Source organism: Hydra viridissima, unplaced genomic scaffold (genome assembly GCF_058129835.1).
Source record: "Hydra viridissima isolate aposymbiotic clone 2 unplaced genomic scaffold, HvirCarnegie_v1 scaffold_11, whole genome shotgun sequence".
NCBI lineage: Eukaryota > Metazoa > Cnidaria > Hydrozoa > Anthoathecata > Hydridae > Hydra > Hydra viridissima.
Genome location: NW_028324310.1, coordinates 6,981,173 through 6,999,828, shown reverse-complemented (window position 1 = coordinate 6,999,828; position 18,656 = coordinate 6,981,173). Strand labels below are relative to the sequence as shown.

At 29.3% G+C, this 18,656-nt stretch overlaps 2 protein-coding genes and 1 long non-coding RNA gene across 15 annotated transcripts in view; 1 reads left to right on the top strand and 2 right to left on the bottom strand.

The window, feature by feature from the left end:
• Positions 1–1,699: 1,699 nt before the first annotated feature.
• On the bottom strand, positions 1,700–5,294 carry LOC149881941 (uncharacterized). 6 transcript variants are annotated; one of them, XR_016445180.1, is made up of 5 exons: positions 5,016–5,292; positions 4,036–4,177; positions 3,501–3,565; positions 2,980–3,095; positions 1,700–1,891 (listed from the first exon to the last, which is right to left on the bottom strand). It is a non-coding gene; the product is annotated as an uncharacterized LOC149881941 (long non-coding RNA). The 6 variants fall into 6 exon arrangements; XR_016445181.1 differs by having other exon boundaries at positions 1,700–3,095; positions 4,039–4,177; positions 5,016–5,294; XR_016445179.1 differs by having other exon boundaries at positions 1,700–3,095.
• Positions 5,295–8,440: 3,146 nt separating this feature from the next.
• The window catches only part of LOC145199211 (uncharacterized), a 49,900-nt gene continuing 39,684 nt past the window's right edge, over positions 8,441–18,656 (bottom strand). For 4 of the 6 annotated variants that reach the window (XM_090067480.1, XM_090067479.1, XM_090067478.1 and 1 more), the window contains one exon: positions 8,441–9,279. In XM_090067480.1, coding sequence (XP_089923606.1) covers positions 8,564–9,279 — 716 coding nt within the window. In that variant the 3' untranslated portion in view covers positions 8,441–8,563. Of the gene's footprint in view, positions 9,280–15,724; positions 18,359–18,656 lie in introns of all 6 variants that reach the window. The other 2 variants (XR_016445201.1, XM_090067481.1) reach the window with 2 other exon arrangements.
• On the top strand, positions 11,225–14,867 carry LOC149881940 (uncharacterized). 3 transcript variants are annotated; one of them, XR_016445203.1, is made up of 4 exons: positions 11,225–11,506; positions 11,587–11,762; positions 11,906–12,261; positions 12,435–12,552. XR_016445203.1 is itself a non-coding variant. In XM_090067483.1 (3 exons), the coding sequence occupies exon 3, from the start codon at positions 13,386–13,388 to the stop codon at positions 14,145–14,147; it is 762 nt and encodes a 253-aa protein (XP_089923609.1). In that variant the 5' UTR covers positions 11,225–11,506; positions 11,587–11,762; positions 11,906–13,385; the 3' UTR covers positions 14,148–14,867. The 3 variants fall into 3 exon arrangements, 1 of the variants encoding a protein (XP_089923609.1); XR_016445202.1 differs by having other exon boundaries at positions 11,906–12,279; XM_090067483.1 differs by having other exon boundaries at positions 11,906–14,867.

Below are 18,656 nucleotides of genomic sequence, written 5' to 3'. Positions count from 1 at the left end.
GCTACCCAGTGGGCAAAGCGACGTCGGAACAACGTCGGATCGATGTCGGAGCTGACGTCGGATCGATGTCGGATTTACGTTGGAAATGGAAAGGTTAGACGACGTCGAAAAAAGACATCGGGCGACGTCAGAATTCCGATGTTAAACCAACGTCGAGCGATGTTAAACCAACGTCGGAACGACGTCAGAATACTGACGTAAAGACGATGTCATTATGTGGTAGAGCGATGTTAAACCAAGGACCTTTAAGAGATGGACGTGCAACCTATTGTTTTGCATCAAAGAGGCCGCAGAAATCAGCGAGCCATGCGAGTTTCCGACAAACTCTAAATTTTCACCCGTCAACAAAAAAATCTATTAAAATGGCTGCTCACAGTTTTAAAACAAAAACTCTGATCACGTGGTATTAGTTTAAACTTTCATAACATTTTTTTAATAAGACTGTTCAGGATAAAGTAGCTACTTCACGCGTTGACAAATTACTAAACAACTTACACAAAGGTAAAGGAAATTAGTTATCGGCACGAACAGATTTTTATCATTTTTCCAAGATAAACATTTGTAAATTTGTGAACTTTTTTCATGTAAACAAAGTTCCGTCAATAATAAAATAGAGCTGTAAGGATAATTTTAAAATGAATAAAAAAAGTATAGCGAAATATAAAAAAGCTTAAATAAAATTTTTTGTCAAGGTCTGGTTTCATTCAACTCCTTGGTACTTCATTCACCAGGCTTAATTTTGTGTATTTTTTGAGTATTTTTTCCGATATGTTGCCATTTTTTGCCTCGACTACTCTATAAGCTCCATAATATATTTTCCACTATGCATTATTTTTTTTATAGGTGTATTTTCTAATGGGCTTTTTTGTATTTCATTTGATATAGCAAAACCTTTTAAAATTTATTCAAATTTATAATTACCTTGCAAAATGCGGCCAGATATTTCCTGTTTTCGTTTTTCATATTTCATATATTATTTCATTTGTCATAAAATGCACATAATAACCCATTTGTTTTTGTCAAATAAAAATTAGTTTATATATAGCTGGTAAATCATTTTATGTTAAAATTAAATACTTAGTTATTCTCGCGGTTTGCCATAAATTGGCTTTGCTAAATTTTTTAAAACTGTGACAAATTATTTTTTTCTATGTTGTATTTACATTAATTTTATGTATAAGTTTTTTATCCTTAAATGTATATATTTCTGTTGTTAAACATAAAAATGGAAAATTCTATAATATTCATAAACAAGACGTCTACAGCAATATAATAGATGGAGTAGTTCCCTGGACATGAAACCATTGTGCTTTAGGTAGCTACAAATCTATTTGATATTTTGTATTATTTATTATATCTCTAGTTATACATGTACTAAAGGAGTTAAGCAAATGATCTCAATTTCTATATTATTATCAGCGTTATTTCTTAAAATATTAAGAATATCGAGCTATATAAAATTAAGCTTAAAACCTGATTCTATTGCTGTTATCCTGAATAACTTTAAGGAAGTTGATGTGACTGGTAAGGCGAGACCAAACTTTTTCGACGAACCCGACAGACTTCAATATGATTTAATTTCTATTGTTTGAAACAAAAGATTTGTAACAATGCGCAAATTGCATGGTTCGCAAATAAAACAATAGGTTGCACGTCCATCTCTTATAGGTCCATGGTTAAACCAACATAATAAATACAATTAAAGAATAGCACATATTTTCTGGCGTAAAAGCATTCATTACAAAAAACAACTTTCTATTTTGCATCAGTATCTTTCTGGAGACGCCCACCAACCCCGCCAACAACTTTGCTAGGGCCTACCGCAATACCTTTTAAACTTCCGCTTTGATATCGAGTGCCATAACTTCGCTTCTTTTCGTCATGACACAAGCTAAAGAAAAGTTGAAAGTATAAAGGCATAAATATATAAAAACCAACTTTAATTAATTTAGAATTTCTAATCATATAAGTAAAGTTATTTCAGTTACAAAAAACAAGCAACTAATGAAACTTCAAAAAAATAATCCATTAACTACCCGACAAGAACAGCTTAAACTGACTGAAAACGTTAAAAACTTTCAGAAAAGTTAACCAATTTACCATCTTTACAGGTAAATAAAAAAAAAAATTTATATTAAGTCTGTTTTGTTACTTTAGGGTTTCGTCAATGTCGAAATCAGCTAAATTGTTGTCAACTTTAGTGCGGTAGTAGAATAGTTGTAAGAGCGCTCGCCTTGTATTCATGAGGTTTGCAGTTCAACCCTCTCATACGTCTCTGGAAGTACCGCACATAATTCTTTTTTCCGCGTAGAGACCAATTCATATTTCGAAGTTAAGAGTTGAGAGTTGAACAAAATGACACAACTCTCATAAGTGGCCACACATCTCTCATGAGATGTTGTCATTTCTCACAGATACAACAAAATCAACAAAATTTCTGTTCCCTAGTAATTATAGCCACTAAAACTGTTAACTCCCTAAAATTAGAAAAATGAAATCAACAATTTTCTCTTATTGACTTTTATGGAGACTAAAAAGATGCTGAGAAATTTTGAAGTATATTTTTAATGTTTTACAAATAGTTTTTTTTGAACTTTGCATCAGCAGATGTCATTTTTTTTACAAGGTTTGAAACTCTTAGTGGTTATCAAATATCTGGAGACATGAGTGTGCTACAGACAAGTATATGACACATTTGGTAATTGATCATGTCAATGTGATGTGTAAAAAAATTTGAGTACCTATTTCTCTTGCATCACCTTGTGCCAAATACTTTTTAAACTTTAGTCAAAAAAACTCAGCTTAATTAATCAATTCTTAAAAAGTGCAAATTTTGGTGCAAAGTGTTGCGACTGCCATAGAGGCTTAAAAAATTTTTTAGGCCTCTATGGCAGTCATTTTATTGGTTGTATCCATTTCATCATCAAAATATATTGATAAATAAATATTCTTAATTATCAAATATGCATGGAAACTTACATCAGTTCTCATGGTTTACCCAATATCTTCTTTAATAACAGTAATGGTCTGTCCCTGATTTCTGGTTCTCAAACGAAGTGTGTATTCATTTTCTGTATCAGACTCTGAAGTTGATTCTGAAAACAAAAGATTTTGTTTTTGGAATAAATATATTGATAAATAAATATTCTTAACTATCAAATATGCATGTCAGTAGCACACTCAGGTCTTCAAAATATTTGATAACTAGTGAGAACTTCTGACTTTTTTGAAATGTTTCTGCTGATGCAAGGTAAAAAAAATAATTTTTCAAAAATTCAAAACCTACTTTTAAATAACTCAAAAATAGCCATTTTTTTTAGTCTGCATAAAAGAAATTGTTAAAAAAATTAACACCATGAACTACACTAGCATAGACAAATAAAATTTTATAAACTTAAAAGTTACTCTACCATTAATACGCTTTGACAAATTTTTGTGTTTGTTATTAATTTAGTGTTTACTCAGTGCTATCGGTCCCCACAAAAGCATCATAATATTACCTTTCTAATATGTTGTTAATATTTTCTTTTAATTTAATCCCACCATCTCTTGAAAGACGGGCAACCTAAAAGAAAAGCATTAAGATACTATTGATATTATGTTTTACTTTTTATCTTATTGCTTGTTTTACTGTAAATAGTATAAAAACAGATATTTTTATTGTACAATTTGTTAATAACTTTAAACTATACTAACAAGACAGAGTTTTTATGTCTATTCACCCTAATTTTTAAACCCTAGTTTTTATGGTTGTTGTGATGTTGATTTGATATGATTTGAGGGATGTATTGAATTATTTTTTTATTAGGATGACTAATAACTTAACAAAACAAAATTAATAACACATAACATAATTCTTAAATATTTTAATATGTATTCTTAAGTCTACCCTCTTATTTACAAAGTCATTCACAAACTTAGATCCCTCAACTGTACCAACTGGTTATTATTTTATCATTATTAATGTATTAGGGTGAATGACCCTAATACAATAATAATGATATTTATTAATAATAATAAATAATGATCAATTACTACTTTTAGCTGACTCAGAACGAAGAGATTCAACTTCATTGTTAACAAATTGTAGATTGTCATCAGAATCATTTTGCAGAGAATCATTAATTAGATTATTGATTTCTTGATTCTGTGCTCTCCAATTATTAATGTAAGACATCTAAAGAATAATGTTAAAAAGCTGTTGAAAAAGTTTTAGATTGTGATACCAATCCATTTAAATGCATTTTTGAATATTCATGATTATCCCACTGTCTGCCTATCCAAAAAAATTAACATGGAAATAAGAAAGTGGGACGAGATCATGGAAACTACAGAGACAAGATCTGCAAAGCATGATGAAACAGTTAATACATCTAACAAAGTGTATATTGGTGTAACCACAAACATTTATTCACAAAAAGCTCATATACTCAACAACTCTAAGTATTTGTTGGAGATGAAAGAAAAAATCACCACATTCCATTATGAAACAAGTTCCCTCATTTAACTATTTAGAAATAGTTTTTAACAGAAAAGCATAACGTACTTTTTACCTGATGATTGCAATAAGCATGAAACTTAAAGTAGTAAAAATTATGTAGTTTTATTTTAAATTTATCACATAAAATAAAATATATAACTCTGGCTTTATTTATTGAGCACTCTTGTTGAATTTACATACACAAATAAACTTAAAAACATTGCAGTAATGAATTAATAAGATAAATCAGATAAATATTTTTTACTAATTTATATACATACATACATACATACATACATACATACATACATACATACATACATACATACATACATACATACATTCATAAATACATATATATATATATATATATATATATATATATATATATATATATATATATATATATATATATATATATATATATATATATATATATATATATATATATATATATATATATATATATATATATATATATATATGTTTTAAAGAATCACAATTAATTAAAAATCAAGTAAAAAAATAAACTAACTTTTGCTTGCCGTAAAAAGCATACGTCTTATGGTTTGTTAATGGCTGTCAATAAAGTCTTATGAATTAAATTTAAATCTTCCCGTTAAATAAACTTTTTCAATAATAATAATTTTTATTATTATTAAATAACTTTTTTTTTCCATTAAGATATTTATTTTCCGGTATTCAAACTTCCAGTTCAAAAAAAATATAATAAAATTACCGTGGTGTGACCTACCGTGGTATGCAAATTTTATTTATTAATAAATGAAATTGTCGATTTACGTCGTATTTATGTCAAAAGACATCGCACGATGTCTAGTGATCGACCGGAACAGATATTTTGCCGGAACCGGAACCAAACCGGTAATAGATTCTAAATGTTCCTAACCAGAACCGGAACCGAAAATAAATCCAAACCGGAACAGGAACCGAAACCGGAACCGAAAATAAGTAACATATTTTTAAAAAGTTAGTTCTAATTTAAACAAAAATTAATGTAGTAAAAATAACTAAAATTTTACATTTTTTTTTAAAGTTTTTCCGAAACCCAAGGCATAGAGAAGCAGACAATCCAAAAAAATCATTTAACACCTAAATTATTTTTTGGATTGTCAAAATGCACATTAATCGTTTTCCCCTGTTCGAAGTTGCGCAATAATTTTTACAATGTGCGAAAAAGATGAGCTGCAGGAGCCAAATTCATCTTTAGGAGGTTCAAAATTGTCCATTTGGATCATGACAATATGTTTAAGAAAATGAGCTGGTAAGAATCAGAATGGTGTAACTTCAGCTCAAATAATAGCGATAAAAACATTACAAGATATGAATATTAATTTAAAGTTAATTTAAACAAGAAAATTAATTAGTTTTCAAACAAAGCCAAATTTTATTAACATTAATTCTCAAGCTTAACAACTAATTTAAAAATTTTTTTAATCATTTTTATCAAAATGATCATAACGGTATTATGCTAAATAAAGCTTTATAATATATATTTTCGGTAGCATTTTGAACCGGAAATCCGGCCGGAACCGGAATCTTAAATATACCCGGAACAGGAATCGGAATTTCGGTTCCGGTCGTAATTTGGCCGGAAACCGGATCCGAACCAAATTCCGGTCGATCACTAACGATGTCAGAACAACGTTGGTAAGACAACGTCGTTTTGACGTCGTTATCGCGATGTTATAACAACGTTGTAACAAGTCGGTTGACATCGCCGATGAAAACCCAACGTAAATCCGACGTCGGTTTGACATCGGGTGCCCGCTGGGTAATTAATTTAATTTATTTTTTTAGCGCTTGTAAATTTTACACAGGGTGCTAATTGCCTTCAAGGATTGCTTAAAGTTTCAAAGAATCAGGAAAAAACGGGGAGCATTCAGAGTTTTGTTTAAAATTAATTTTGATTAGTTGGTCTAACTTTTATTAAATATATTATTTTTAATGACTACCCAAGACTAAAACTCATTTCGCAGTATTTATGAGAACCAAATGGTTTTAAAAACGGAGCTCATCAACTGTCGGGGAAGTTCATCTGCTGCAAATTTTGAACATAGAGATCTTTAAAAATAATTTGATAATTTTCGAGACTTAAACTGTGATAAAGACAAAAACCGAACAGGTACAGTTTTTCGGATATTAAAAAATTAAATACCCAAACGTGTACGCGGTAATTTATCGGTTCCTTAACTGTCTTCGCCCGTTAACCCGTTCAGTCATTGTTTCGGATGCTCGGGCTATCTGGTATTTAACGGGCCTATACAACCGAACGGGTTCGGGGCTCGAAAAAATTTTTGAAATTACCCATTCGGCGGCCGAGTGCGACCCCCTGCCATTCCCTATTACAGAACACAACAATAATTTTTTAACAACTGTAAATAACTATACGATTAGTTTTAACCCTTTATTTCACGGGATCCAAATGGATACCATCAGTGTTATTTTCGTTAACGAAAACGAAATAAAAACGAAAATCAAACATTTTTGTTCAATGAAAGCGAAATAAAAGCGAATTTGCAGTAATTTTAGCGAAACCTAAACAAAACATTTCAAAGACATAAGTTAGGCCAGTAGAAAATCACGTTTAAAAAAAGAAAAAAGAGAAAACCACAAGAGACAGCAACAAAATGCCACATCCAGGAATTCTTAGTAAGAATGTGGCATTTTGTTGCCTTGCCTCTTGTGGTTTTCTCTTTTTTACTTTTTTTTTTTAACCGTGATTTTCTACTGGCCCTAAATATAAGTCTTCGTTTGTATTCATCTTAAGTATTAATTTTTTTATAAGGTTGGTGCTTCTAATTATAGTGGAATGAAAAGGGAAAGCAGCATTCATAAATTTTACACTTATTTGCCACAGAAATGTAAAAGTATGTGTATTATGGGCAATAAAAAACTGAAAGTTATTGGGAAAATGTAACAATTTTAATTACTCACCTTAGAAATGATCATCCAGATGTTTATAAAAATTTTTAATGATGATGAAAGGAGAAATAACAACTTGGCAAAGAAACAGGAACTAAATTATCAAGTTCATGGAGGTGCGAAAGTACATACATTATGGGAGTTTATTGACAAGAGAGGCGGTAAATGGTCTGCAGATTTTGTAGACTATATTGACTGAATTTTTCCAGTTTTTATGCATGGATTACAGCATCTGGCTGTCTGATGCAGTATGTGAATAATCCTGAATTTAAAAATATGCTTTCTGCCTATGACAAGAAATCTCTAGTTTGAGGTGAAGAGCATTAACGCTATTTGATTTTGTGTAAAGCTGTAAAATTAGATATAAGTATAAAGCAGTATAATAAAAAACAAAGTAACAACGCAAAATACAATTTCTTCAAAAAGATAAGAAAAGTAGGGTAATTTTTTTTTTTTGAATCATATTTTCATAAATTACCCTAGCAACGCACATAGCAACAAATGTTTTTTCTGCTTTTTTTTTGAGTATAAATAAACTTATAGAGCAGGGATTATCTAATTTGTTTTTATTTCAGTTTTGTGATCTGGTTACATTAGACTCAAATGCATCTATTTATTGCACTCTTTTTAACAGCTCTTCAGTCCAAATAAAAACTTTATGTTTTATAAAGGTTTTTTTTTTCATTTTTATAAAAAAAAATTATTTTTAATCATGGAAAATAAAAAACGGTTAAGCAAAGAACAAGAACTGTTGAAAAGAAAAAAGTTTTATTTCTAACTAACATTTTTCATTTATTTGTTTTTTTTTTTCTTTTTCTTTCTTTTTTTATCCGAAATTGAAATTTGAAGAAAAACACTTTTGAAACTTCCAGACCAGTTTTTTTTCGCGACCATAGCAATTTTATTATTATCAACACAAACTCTGGCAAATAAACATTCGCCTTTATACTTACAATTTTTTTAAAATGTTAAATGCCTCTGCTGAAAATTGAAAAAAAACAATTTAAAAAAATGCTATCGGAAAAGAATATTTATTCAGAAGTTTAGATAAACAACTATACTACCGTATAACGGTATACCTTATAAAAGTCTGAATGTATATTGCTAATTCTATCATTTATCGAATTTCTAAGATGATTTTTATGATTCAGAGTAACTCATATCTCGTTTCCAAAATGTTTTGTATTTACACGCTGCTATTGAGTCAGGTGCAAAATTCAAGAAAATTTTTTCTTCTCTTTTAGTAGTTTTTACATAGTCTGCACTCATAATCTTCGTTTGATTTGGAATATTGCTTGTTTGTACACCTAATAGATAGTAATTTCCTAACCCTTTATAAATAGGAAGAGGACGCCACAAAGGAACGGCACTATTTGTTGATAATAAAAATATTTCGGAAGTGTCTAGACTTTTTAATTTGTTAACTTTAATCAAACTTTCATTTTTAAATTTTTCAACAACCCAAGAATGGTCGAACCTTTCTGCTTCAACTACAGAATGCATTTCAGATTTGTTTGGTTGTTTGTTCTGAAATTCAACTACTTCCTCGTCATCTTCGCCACAAGACTTGATATCAATTTCAGTTTCGTCCTGCAACAGCGTTTCTATAGGAGCGCATACAAACGATAAAAATAAAGATTCTTCCTTAATAGAAGGAGTTAAACATTTTTCACGAGCATCTGTTTCATAAAAACGTGTAGAAGGGATAACACTAGAATTTCTCTTCCCCATCTTGACTGTAATTCTATCAAGATAAGATAGTGAAGATGTGAAACTAACATTAACCACACATTTACTTTCCAATTTGTGCTCATCTATATAGTCACTCGTACCAGTTGCAGTACTTTTGTGAGTAGCTATAAACAAATGTAAGTCACAAATTTAAATTAACATCAACAAAATTTTAACACACTTTTACATATTAAAAATTATTCAAGAACACATTGAAACATGTTGCATTATGGTTGCGTGTGAGCATAAACGTAACATGTTAGAAATAATTGAACCACTAATAAAAAGAAAGGCCACTACTATAATCTACTGACTAATAGCGTGTCGGACCACAGTAACACTATGCTTAAAAGGTTTTTATAATGCGTTTTTCCATTCGTTTTTGGTGAAGTAAACTTTTATTAGCTCATCACGTGACCTTTTTATTTAACATCTTTTTATTTTACGAAAGCTAATGTTTTTTTAAGATGTCTTTGTAATGCAATTGTGCTTTGTAATGTAATTTATCTTTTTTAAAAACTGTTCGTATTGTTACTAAGATAATAATTAGATTTAAGTATATAGTTAGGTTTAGTATATAGATTAGATTTTAAGTATTTAGTTAGGTTAGTTTTGTTTAGTTAAAAAATAAATGGTACATAAACTAATATACAAAATATACAACAAACTTAAAACGCAACCAATAATTTTAAAATAATATTAGTCACATAATAAATAATAATATTAGTGATATTAAATGATAGACACTTTAATTAGACAAAGTACCCCAGAATTTTTTTTAATTGAAGCAATGAAAATGAAGGAATGATCCGTTTAACTGTGCAGATTCATCTAAAACTTGTTCGACAAACGACTACATGATCACAGTAAATACAAATAAGTTAAATTTTGAAAAGGTCTTTTTTATGGCATGCACTTACTTAACTAACATACAGTAGTAGTACTGAGGCTATACAAATAGGTTTATTAAAAAATTTGGTTTCTGCAACTCATGAAGGTTATGAACAGTTTAAAAGTTAATTAGTTTGTTTTGCCAAACAGTGCTCAACATTGAAAAGAAAGATACCTGATATGCAGGAGACAAGCCAAACCTTAATTTTAGCAACGACAATTTTCTTATACCGATTGGTATAAAAAAATTGCATCAGTTTTCTGATGTGGAACATGCAAGAAATGAGCCGCTTGCAATTATAACCTCTTAACGAAGTATATCTCGAGGATAATTTCTTTTGTACCTTTTCCAAATCGATAAAAACTGAAGGTTCTGCGGCTGTTCTTCAAAGAACCTAAAGGTTCTTAGAGTCGACTTAAAGAACCCGTGGGTTCTTCACGTACCTAAATGGTTCTTTGTAGAACCGCCTACTTTTTTAATGCAAGTTTAAAGAACCTTTAAGGTTCTTTGCATTAATTGTTAGAACAAATTGTTAAAAAAGGTTCTTCAGAAACTTTTTTCATCTTTTTTAAGACGCCATTTTGTTTTTTTACTCAGCGTGTTAGTTGATTATAACGTGGAATCTTATAAACTTGACTAAACATGAATTCTGAAAAAAAAAAGTAATATACTGCCAATGGTTAATAGCTGCCATACGATTTTATTTTATCAATTAGTAAAATTAATTTAGGATACAATATGAATTTCAGATTCTACACAATGATCCCAATATTATATTTAAAACGTAATTTAGAATAATAGTAATCATTTGCATCATATTGTCGTATAAGTTAGATCAAATTTAAAACTACAATTATTTTTGAATTTTCAGTTCAAATTTGGAATGTAAAATATATGTAAATGTATGTATGTATGTTATATGTATATAATGTATGTATATAATATACGTATATATAAATCTTAATGCTTATGTCAAATAAATTTACTTGTAATGGCAGCCTACGCTATTGGAAAGTCTAAAAAATAAGTTCAAGAAGGAAAGAGCCTTTTTAATTAATGTTGAGACTGTTGCTATCCATAAAAGCAAATTTGGGAATCCAGCTAGAGAATGCAAGTGCACAGAAGATTGTCTTGAGAATGACCAAGCTTCTAGTAGGACAGATGAAGACTTGGTAAAAATTAAGCTTATCTGTTTTGGGATAAAATAGTAAAAAAAAGATTTAATAATTATTGAAAAATAAATTTCTTTAGCCACATTCTCTGCCTATTGGTGAGGATGATGCAGCTGTAGCAAAACATCATCAGGATATGATAATTGAATACCGTAATCTTTGTCCAGATATGAATATGCTGATTGATTGTCAGCAACATAGTTTGTTTATGTGAGCAAAGGATTTCGATTACGTCTTTGCACAATTGATCTAAAAGCTAAATACCCATTGCTCTGCTCTGCTCAATTGGTAGGCTTTTAACTATTCTCTTGATTTTATTTTTTGTGTGTTCCAACTTAAAAATAATCTTTATAATAATGATGTTAAAGCTTCTTAGTGAAAATGAAACTGAGATTTGGAAAAGATCTCGATAAAGAACTTCATCAACAGATGAAGGGTATGGAAGATAAAATCTTAAGCTTGGTTAAATTAAAGTGTAAAGACGATTTTATTTCTGAAATTTTTGCTGAAATTGAGTGTGAAATTAATGAAAGCACTAAGAGAGGTAATAAATTTTGTGTAATACAAGAGATTTCTGTTTTTCAAAAAATTATTGCTAAAAATTTTTATGTTTTTTTCTGTTAAATATTGTTTTATACTTTAATTCTGTTTTATGTTTCTATTGTATTTTTTTTTTTACTATTACAGATGCTACATTCAATAGAGCAATTCTTTTATTTCCACAGCTATTCAAAGAATCTGTTGAAACCTTGGTTACATTTGATGACACTCCAAAACAGAATACACCAACCATTGCAATCCCTCAAGCTCAAAGGTGGACATCAAAATTTTGTAGAGTTATTATTAGATAGCCAAGAAATAGTTGAACATTATAATAATGTTGATATCTCATTAGCGGTGACTTGTATATTTGCCTCTTATTTTATTTACGATATACAGTAAATAAAATAAGAGTCCTGTTCAGTTGAAAAACACATTATTTTTTTGAACACATCATATTTGGTGTATCAAATAAAGAAGTCCCTGTAACAATTCACAGGATGGTAAATACTTTGTGCAAGGTTATTGATTTATTTTAAACTTATTTTATATCGAAATCTTAACTTCAACTGCATAACATAATTTTCAAATTGTAACATTTATAAAGCAAGAGAGAGAGATTTACTAGAAAATGAGTAAAATTTCACCTTTTATATACCGTCTATTGTTTGTTTAGGTTTAGCTAATTCTACGAAGGGAGGTAATAGAAACGTTTAAAATAAAGCAACTTTTAAATTTATTTTGTCCAAAAGTCTTGTAATTTTTTATTGCTTATAATACATGCTTTTTGTTAATCTATTCGTTTTTTAATTCATCATTTTGCATAACAAGTAAATGGTAAAACGTTAAATCATTTTTATCACTTGATATAAACTTTTTGGAAGAACATGGATTAATTTGTTTGAAAAAATAATAAGTTTTAATAAAATTGTTAGGCTAAAAAATTATCCGAAAATTCAATAATAATTATTATGGTTTTTTTTTTAAAAAAAAATTATTCAAAGATTTGTCTAGTGAACATTTTTTCAGTCAGATGTCTTGAATCTGAAATAGTTCTTCAAAAACAGTTCTTTGAAGAACCTTTACAAATAGTTTTTCTTTTAAAAAAAGGTTCTCTTTAGGGTTCTTTGAAGAACCTATCCGGATGATTTATCGGAACTATCAAGAACTCTTAGGTTCTTCGAAAAACGGTTTAGGGTTCTTTAAAGAACCTTATCGTAAGGTTCTTCCGAAGAACCCGTACAAAGGGTTCTTTGAAGAACCTCTACGGGTGCTCCCTCAGCACCAACGTCAAGAACCCTCAAAGGTTCTTCAGAGAACCATTCGGCTTTAGAGTGTGCACGGAAATAGTCATTTTGGGAAAACCTCGTCACAACAAGATTAATATTTTGATAAAGAGCTTTATAGTGTTCAATTACTTTTTAATAAAGATTTAGTTTTTAATCATAATAGTTATTTTACACTTAAGTTTGTAATCACTGACTTACACTCTAAAAACAATCCGTTAGAAAAAGTAACGGATTGCGTGTCTCCGTTAAATTAACGAAGTAATAGACCTTTTCATAAAGCATTCCGTGGAAACGAGGCAGTGTTTGTAACAATCAAAACAAATCAACGATATTTAAAAATGGCAATATCATCTGGGTTGCAATGTGCTTCATATGAATGTTTTTCATATAGCTATGATTTTGTAGATGGATTTAGAGTTCCAACAAATATTAGTTTTTTCACATTTCCAGCCGAAACTGGAGATAATATTTGGTGCAACTTGATAAAAAGACAAGAAAATAAAGATAATTTCAAAATAACAAAATCTACTCGATTATGTCAAAAGCATTTCTTACAAGAAATGATCCATAGAACCCCTGGTGGTACACGGATAAGACTTATAAAAGGTGCAAGGCCAATATTGCACTCATGGAATAACTTTTCAGTAGCAGATACATCTAGAAAACCACCAAGTTTCAGTCAATATTTAAAGAAAATATGCAGGCCTCAACTTCAAAGTTTCGATGACGATTCGTCTGCATCAACATTATTGTTACCGCCGCTAAATGAAGTAAATTCCTCTTTATCAACATCATTTTTAATGCTAGTAATAGAAGAAGATTCTTCTTTATTGCTCATATATGAACTGGAAAAGGAGAACCACATATTAAAGATTGATTTAGAAAGGAGTAATGAATTTCTAGGTGTACGTTGCATTTGTTTCACTGATCATATTATGGAAAATGATGAAAGTTGTAATCATTATACTGGTTTTCCATCAATTAACATTCTAAAAGTTGTTTTAGAATTTTTAGACCCTGGTGAAAATGGAAGAAACATAATTTTATACAACAACCGAAAAACAAAAATAAGTTCGTCCACCAGACATCCAAGAGCATAAAAGCCACTTGATGCATTTATTTTAATATGGTCTCAAATACTGTAAATACATGGATAAATTTTATGTATTGGCTTGGATCAGTCTGCATATGGCCTAGTATGGAGCAAGTTACGAAAACAATACTGCAATCAATGAAGGAAAAGTTCCCAACTGTGATGTGTATCATTGATTGTGTAGAGTTTAAGGTGGAAACACCATCTAAATTATTTATGCACAAAATTATGTATTCAGATTACAAAAGTCACACAGCAGTTAAAGTTTTAGTAGGAATTGCTCCTGGGGGAGGATTTACATTTATTTCAAATGCCTACCCAGGGAGTATTTCTGATAAAGAAATTGTTATTAAAAGTGGATTTTTAAGTCAAGCATTATGGAATCCAGGTGAAAGTGTAATGAGTAACCATGGCTTTACATAAGCAGAATACCTCAGACTACTTGGTGCTAATCTTGTTTTACCATCATTTTTAAGGGGTAGAGAACAATTTACTATTGAGTAAACAGTTTTAAGTCAACAAATTGCAGATGAAAAAATCCATGTGGAGAGAATGATACATAGGTTAAAGTGTTATCATATATTTGATTATGTTATCCCTATGAGTATAATGGGTTCTTTAAATCAAATTATTTCAGTAGCTGCTTTATTGTCAAATTTTCAAGATCCAATTATCAAAAATTAAACTGAACAGCTAAGCTAATTTAAAAGCATTTAAAATTGTCACAGTTAAGTAAATCAAAAATCTTTAATAACTCATATACTTTATTAAAGTCTATATATATATATATATATATATATATATATATATATATATATATATATATATATATATATATACACACACACACATATATATATATATATATATATATACACATATATATAGGAAGTATAAGAGAGCTGACATGTAAAGTAAAGGGAAGAAACATAAAGATGCTGCATACTACCTTTAGAGCGATTTTGCTAAGAATTTAGAAAAAAGAGAAAACACTTAAAAATATCTTAGATATCAAAAAATAACTCCTGATGTTGAAAGAGTTTTAAATACTTTGTCTGATTTAGGGCTTCAGCTCATACAGCACACTCAATCAAAGAATATTTTTTGAAAAAAAAGTTCAATTTGATGCCCTGGTGCCTTAGATCACCAGATCTCAACCCAATCGAAAATATTTGGTCTTTGATCGACAATCAACTGACATACCATGAAATTCAATCAACTCAGCATTTAAAGCAACTTTTGAATGAGTACTGGCTGAAGGTACCTCGCGTGATGTGCATGAAACTAGTTGAATCAATGCATAAACGAGTTTATCTTTGCTATAAAAGCAAAGGAGGACACTTCAAATATTAATTTCGCTTTTTTTTTTAATTTTTTGTTCGAATGTTGCAATTCGCTTAAACTTTTGTGCTTCTTATTTTTCCTATAAGATTTTTTGTAATAGCTTTTTTCTAACTAAATATTAAAATTTTTATAACATGTTCATATTCATTTTAAAGCTAATTACTTTTTCTTTAATAAATAAAAAAAATTAAGTCGATATCATTTTACAGTTTTTCTTTATTAAACAAAAACCAAACATACTTGATAAATATTCTGCAATCGTTTAAACTTTCGTGAATAGCTGTAGTAGCAATACGCAGATTTCAACGGGTTTCAGATGAAATGGTCGTGAATTCCGATCGAAATGAATTTTATAGTAGTGACCTCAGCTCGCTTTATAACAATTTTGGCATTAAAAAACTGAGGGTGAATTATTTGCTTATGACTCAAAAGCTACAAGTACTCATAGTTTTTTAAAACGGAAATACCGCAAAAAACAAATGTTTACCAAACGCAACAAAATTGTCTCATATCGTCCTAAAACGCAAAAGTGAAACACAAGGACGACACGAAAGTTTGTGTCACCTGAATAATGATTATTTTATACAGGCAGTAAGATTTGAAATCAAATGATTTAAAATCAAGAAATGTGATTTTTTATTTTTATTTTTATTTGTTATCATATCTTGGGGCATTTAAGGGTTAGTAATATTTCTTCTTCTTTCTTTTAGTTAGAGTATTGGATTAGAGGTTTTATAGTGTAACTTAAGATACAGAAAAAAGTATTTCTTAATATTTAAATCGAACACAGGCCAGCAAATTTGACATTCAAAAAAGAAAAATCAACAACAGCAAATAACAAAAACAAACGAAGTTTTAACGACAACAAAGGCAAAAATCAAATTTAGACTAAACTGTCACATCCAACTAGTTATAGCCGAATCAGAGTAATATTGACGATTCGATTATATACTGCATTATTGATTCCATGTTACCATTAGGCACAGTTGATAAACATACATTTGTAACACTTATAGGGGGTCTAGATCCGGAAGTTAAAGTAGTGCCACTGAAAGTAGCATTAGAGAAGCATTACTGGCTGCTGTGCCACACCCAGGTTTTAAGTAGGTTTAGCCAACTTCTCGTAAAAGTATAACTCAGCTGTTGATTAGTTCTGCAGCAACATTGGCAAATAACTTGAACAAGACATCTGAACAAGAAAGAGACAGGCCAGGAATACCAACTGTTAACGATAATGGCTATGGTTATGACACAGCAACAGCTTCACCTGTCAACAACTCCATACAGGTGCAGATACCATCTACTCAATAATAACTGACTTCTGTAACTAAATACTCAATAGTCATGAACTGATGTCTTTGGTTATTATGTTGTTATTCCAGATCCTGTCCTACTTGTCGAGTGTAAACTAAACCACCTCAATAGCAATTCTTACATGTATAATGCAACATTTCCTTTATGGTGCAGGCTTGAGACACCCAGGCAAAACAAACTAATGCAAACTTTGAAAAGTTGACCATGACAAAACTAAATCAAGGCTTTTTTTAACTACTAGTTCAAATATTGATTATTGCTTTGAACCTTCATACAGTTTGATACATGCTGATTTGATTTTTTACTAAATAAGGAATATTGTAATATGGATTGACTTTATATTTGAAAGCAGTTTATTATTGGTTACAGAACTGAAGCAATTATTTTATGATTTAAAATCACTACAAGTTTTTAAATATATAAATATTTTGATTTAAAATCGCTTTTTATATTCAGGATTTTAATTTTGATTTCAAACTATAAAATAAAAGATTTTACCCAACATTGGATACAGGTCATCAAAATATTTATGAATTAAAAAATATTCAAAAGAAGATTTTCCTAATTCATACATATCTTGATGACAGGATATTAAGAAAAAGGAAAAGCAGTAAAAGAGAGAAATGCATTCTTTGAAAATTAAAAACAGAAAAATTAAAACTAAAAAAAAAAACCAACACCCTGTAAAAGTTTTTTGCAAAAGGAATTTCTGCATAAGAAAATAAAAAATATTAAAAAACATGGAATTTGACATTGATGAATTTATTGAAAATAAAAAAAAACAAACGAAACCAAAAAAAAAAAAAGAAACAATAAAAGCTAGAGAAAATGTAAAAATGATTATTTAATTATACATACAATAAAAAAAAAGAAAAAAAAAAAAAAAGCAAATTAAAAGAGAAACAATAAAGGTTAGAGAAAATGTAAAAATGATTATCCAGTTATGCATACAAATGTAAAAATGATTATCTAATTACGCAACACTCTTTTACTATAAAAAAAACAACAACATAATCTTCACAGCTACAACATTTTTGCAGCTGTGAAGATTAAGGGTGGAATGCAAGAACCGAACTTAAGTCAAGTTCGACTTGAAATCTCAAGTTCGACTTTATCAAGTCAGATTTGAAAATTTGACTTGAGCGAATGCGTAAACGAGATTTGAAAAATTCAAGTTCGTGCTTGAGAAAGTCGAACTTAAAAAATAGTCGAGGCGTTGAATTCAGGGCGCTAATCGGAAAATGCACTTCGCAACCAATAGCGGCAATGGATATTTTTTACGGGAAAAGCCACTTACTGAAACAAATTCGTGTAATGATATTTGTATAATATAGAATTAAATAAAATGTTAATAACAGCAAAAAAAAAAAGAAAAAACAAAACGGTCTTGCTATGTATTTTTCATTAGAAAAATAAATTCGTCTCGGCACTTTCAGTTCCAAATCCTAAGTTGTAGGTAAACAACGGTTGGTCGTATGCACCACTTAAGTGATCAAGACAATATCTCTTGATTTCTCCATTTTAACAGATTCCATTTGAATTAAAATACATGGAAATGTTCTAGAAAATACAGAATCTTATTTTGACGCCTTTTGGGGATGGTACTATACCAGAATGTATTTTTATTTATCTTTTTTCTAATACTTTAATGAAAATAATGTTTTTTTTTTTTTAACAAATACTGAGAAAACTATTTTAAACAAAAGTAGTTTTCTCAATGCTAATACTACATAATACTATATATATATATATATATATATATATATATATATATATATATATATATATATATATATATATATATATATATATATATATATATATATATATATATATATATATATATATATATATATAT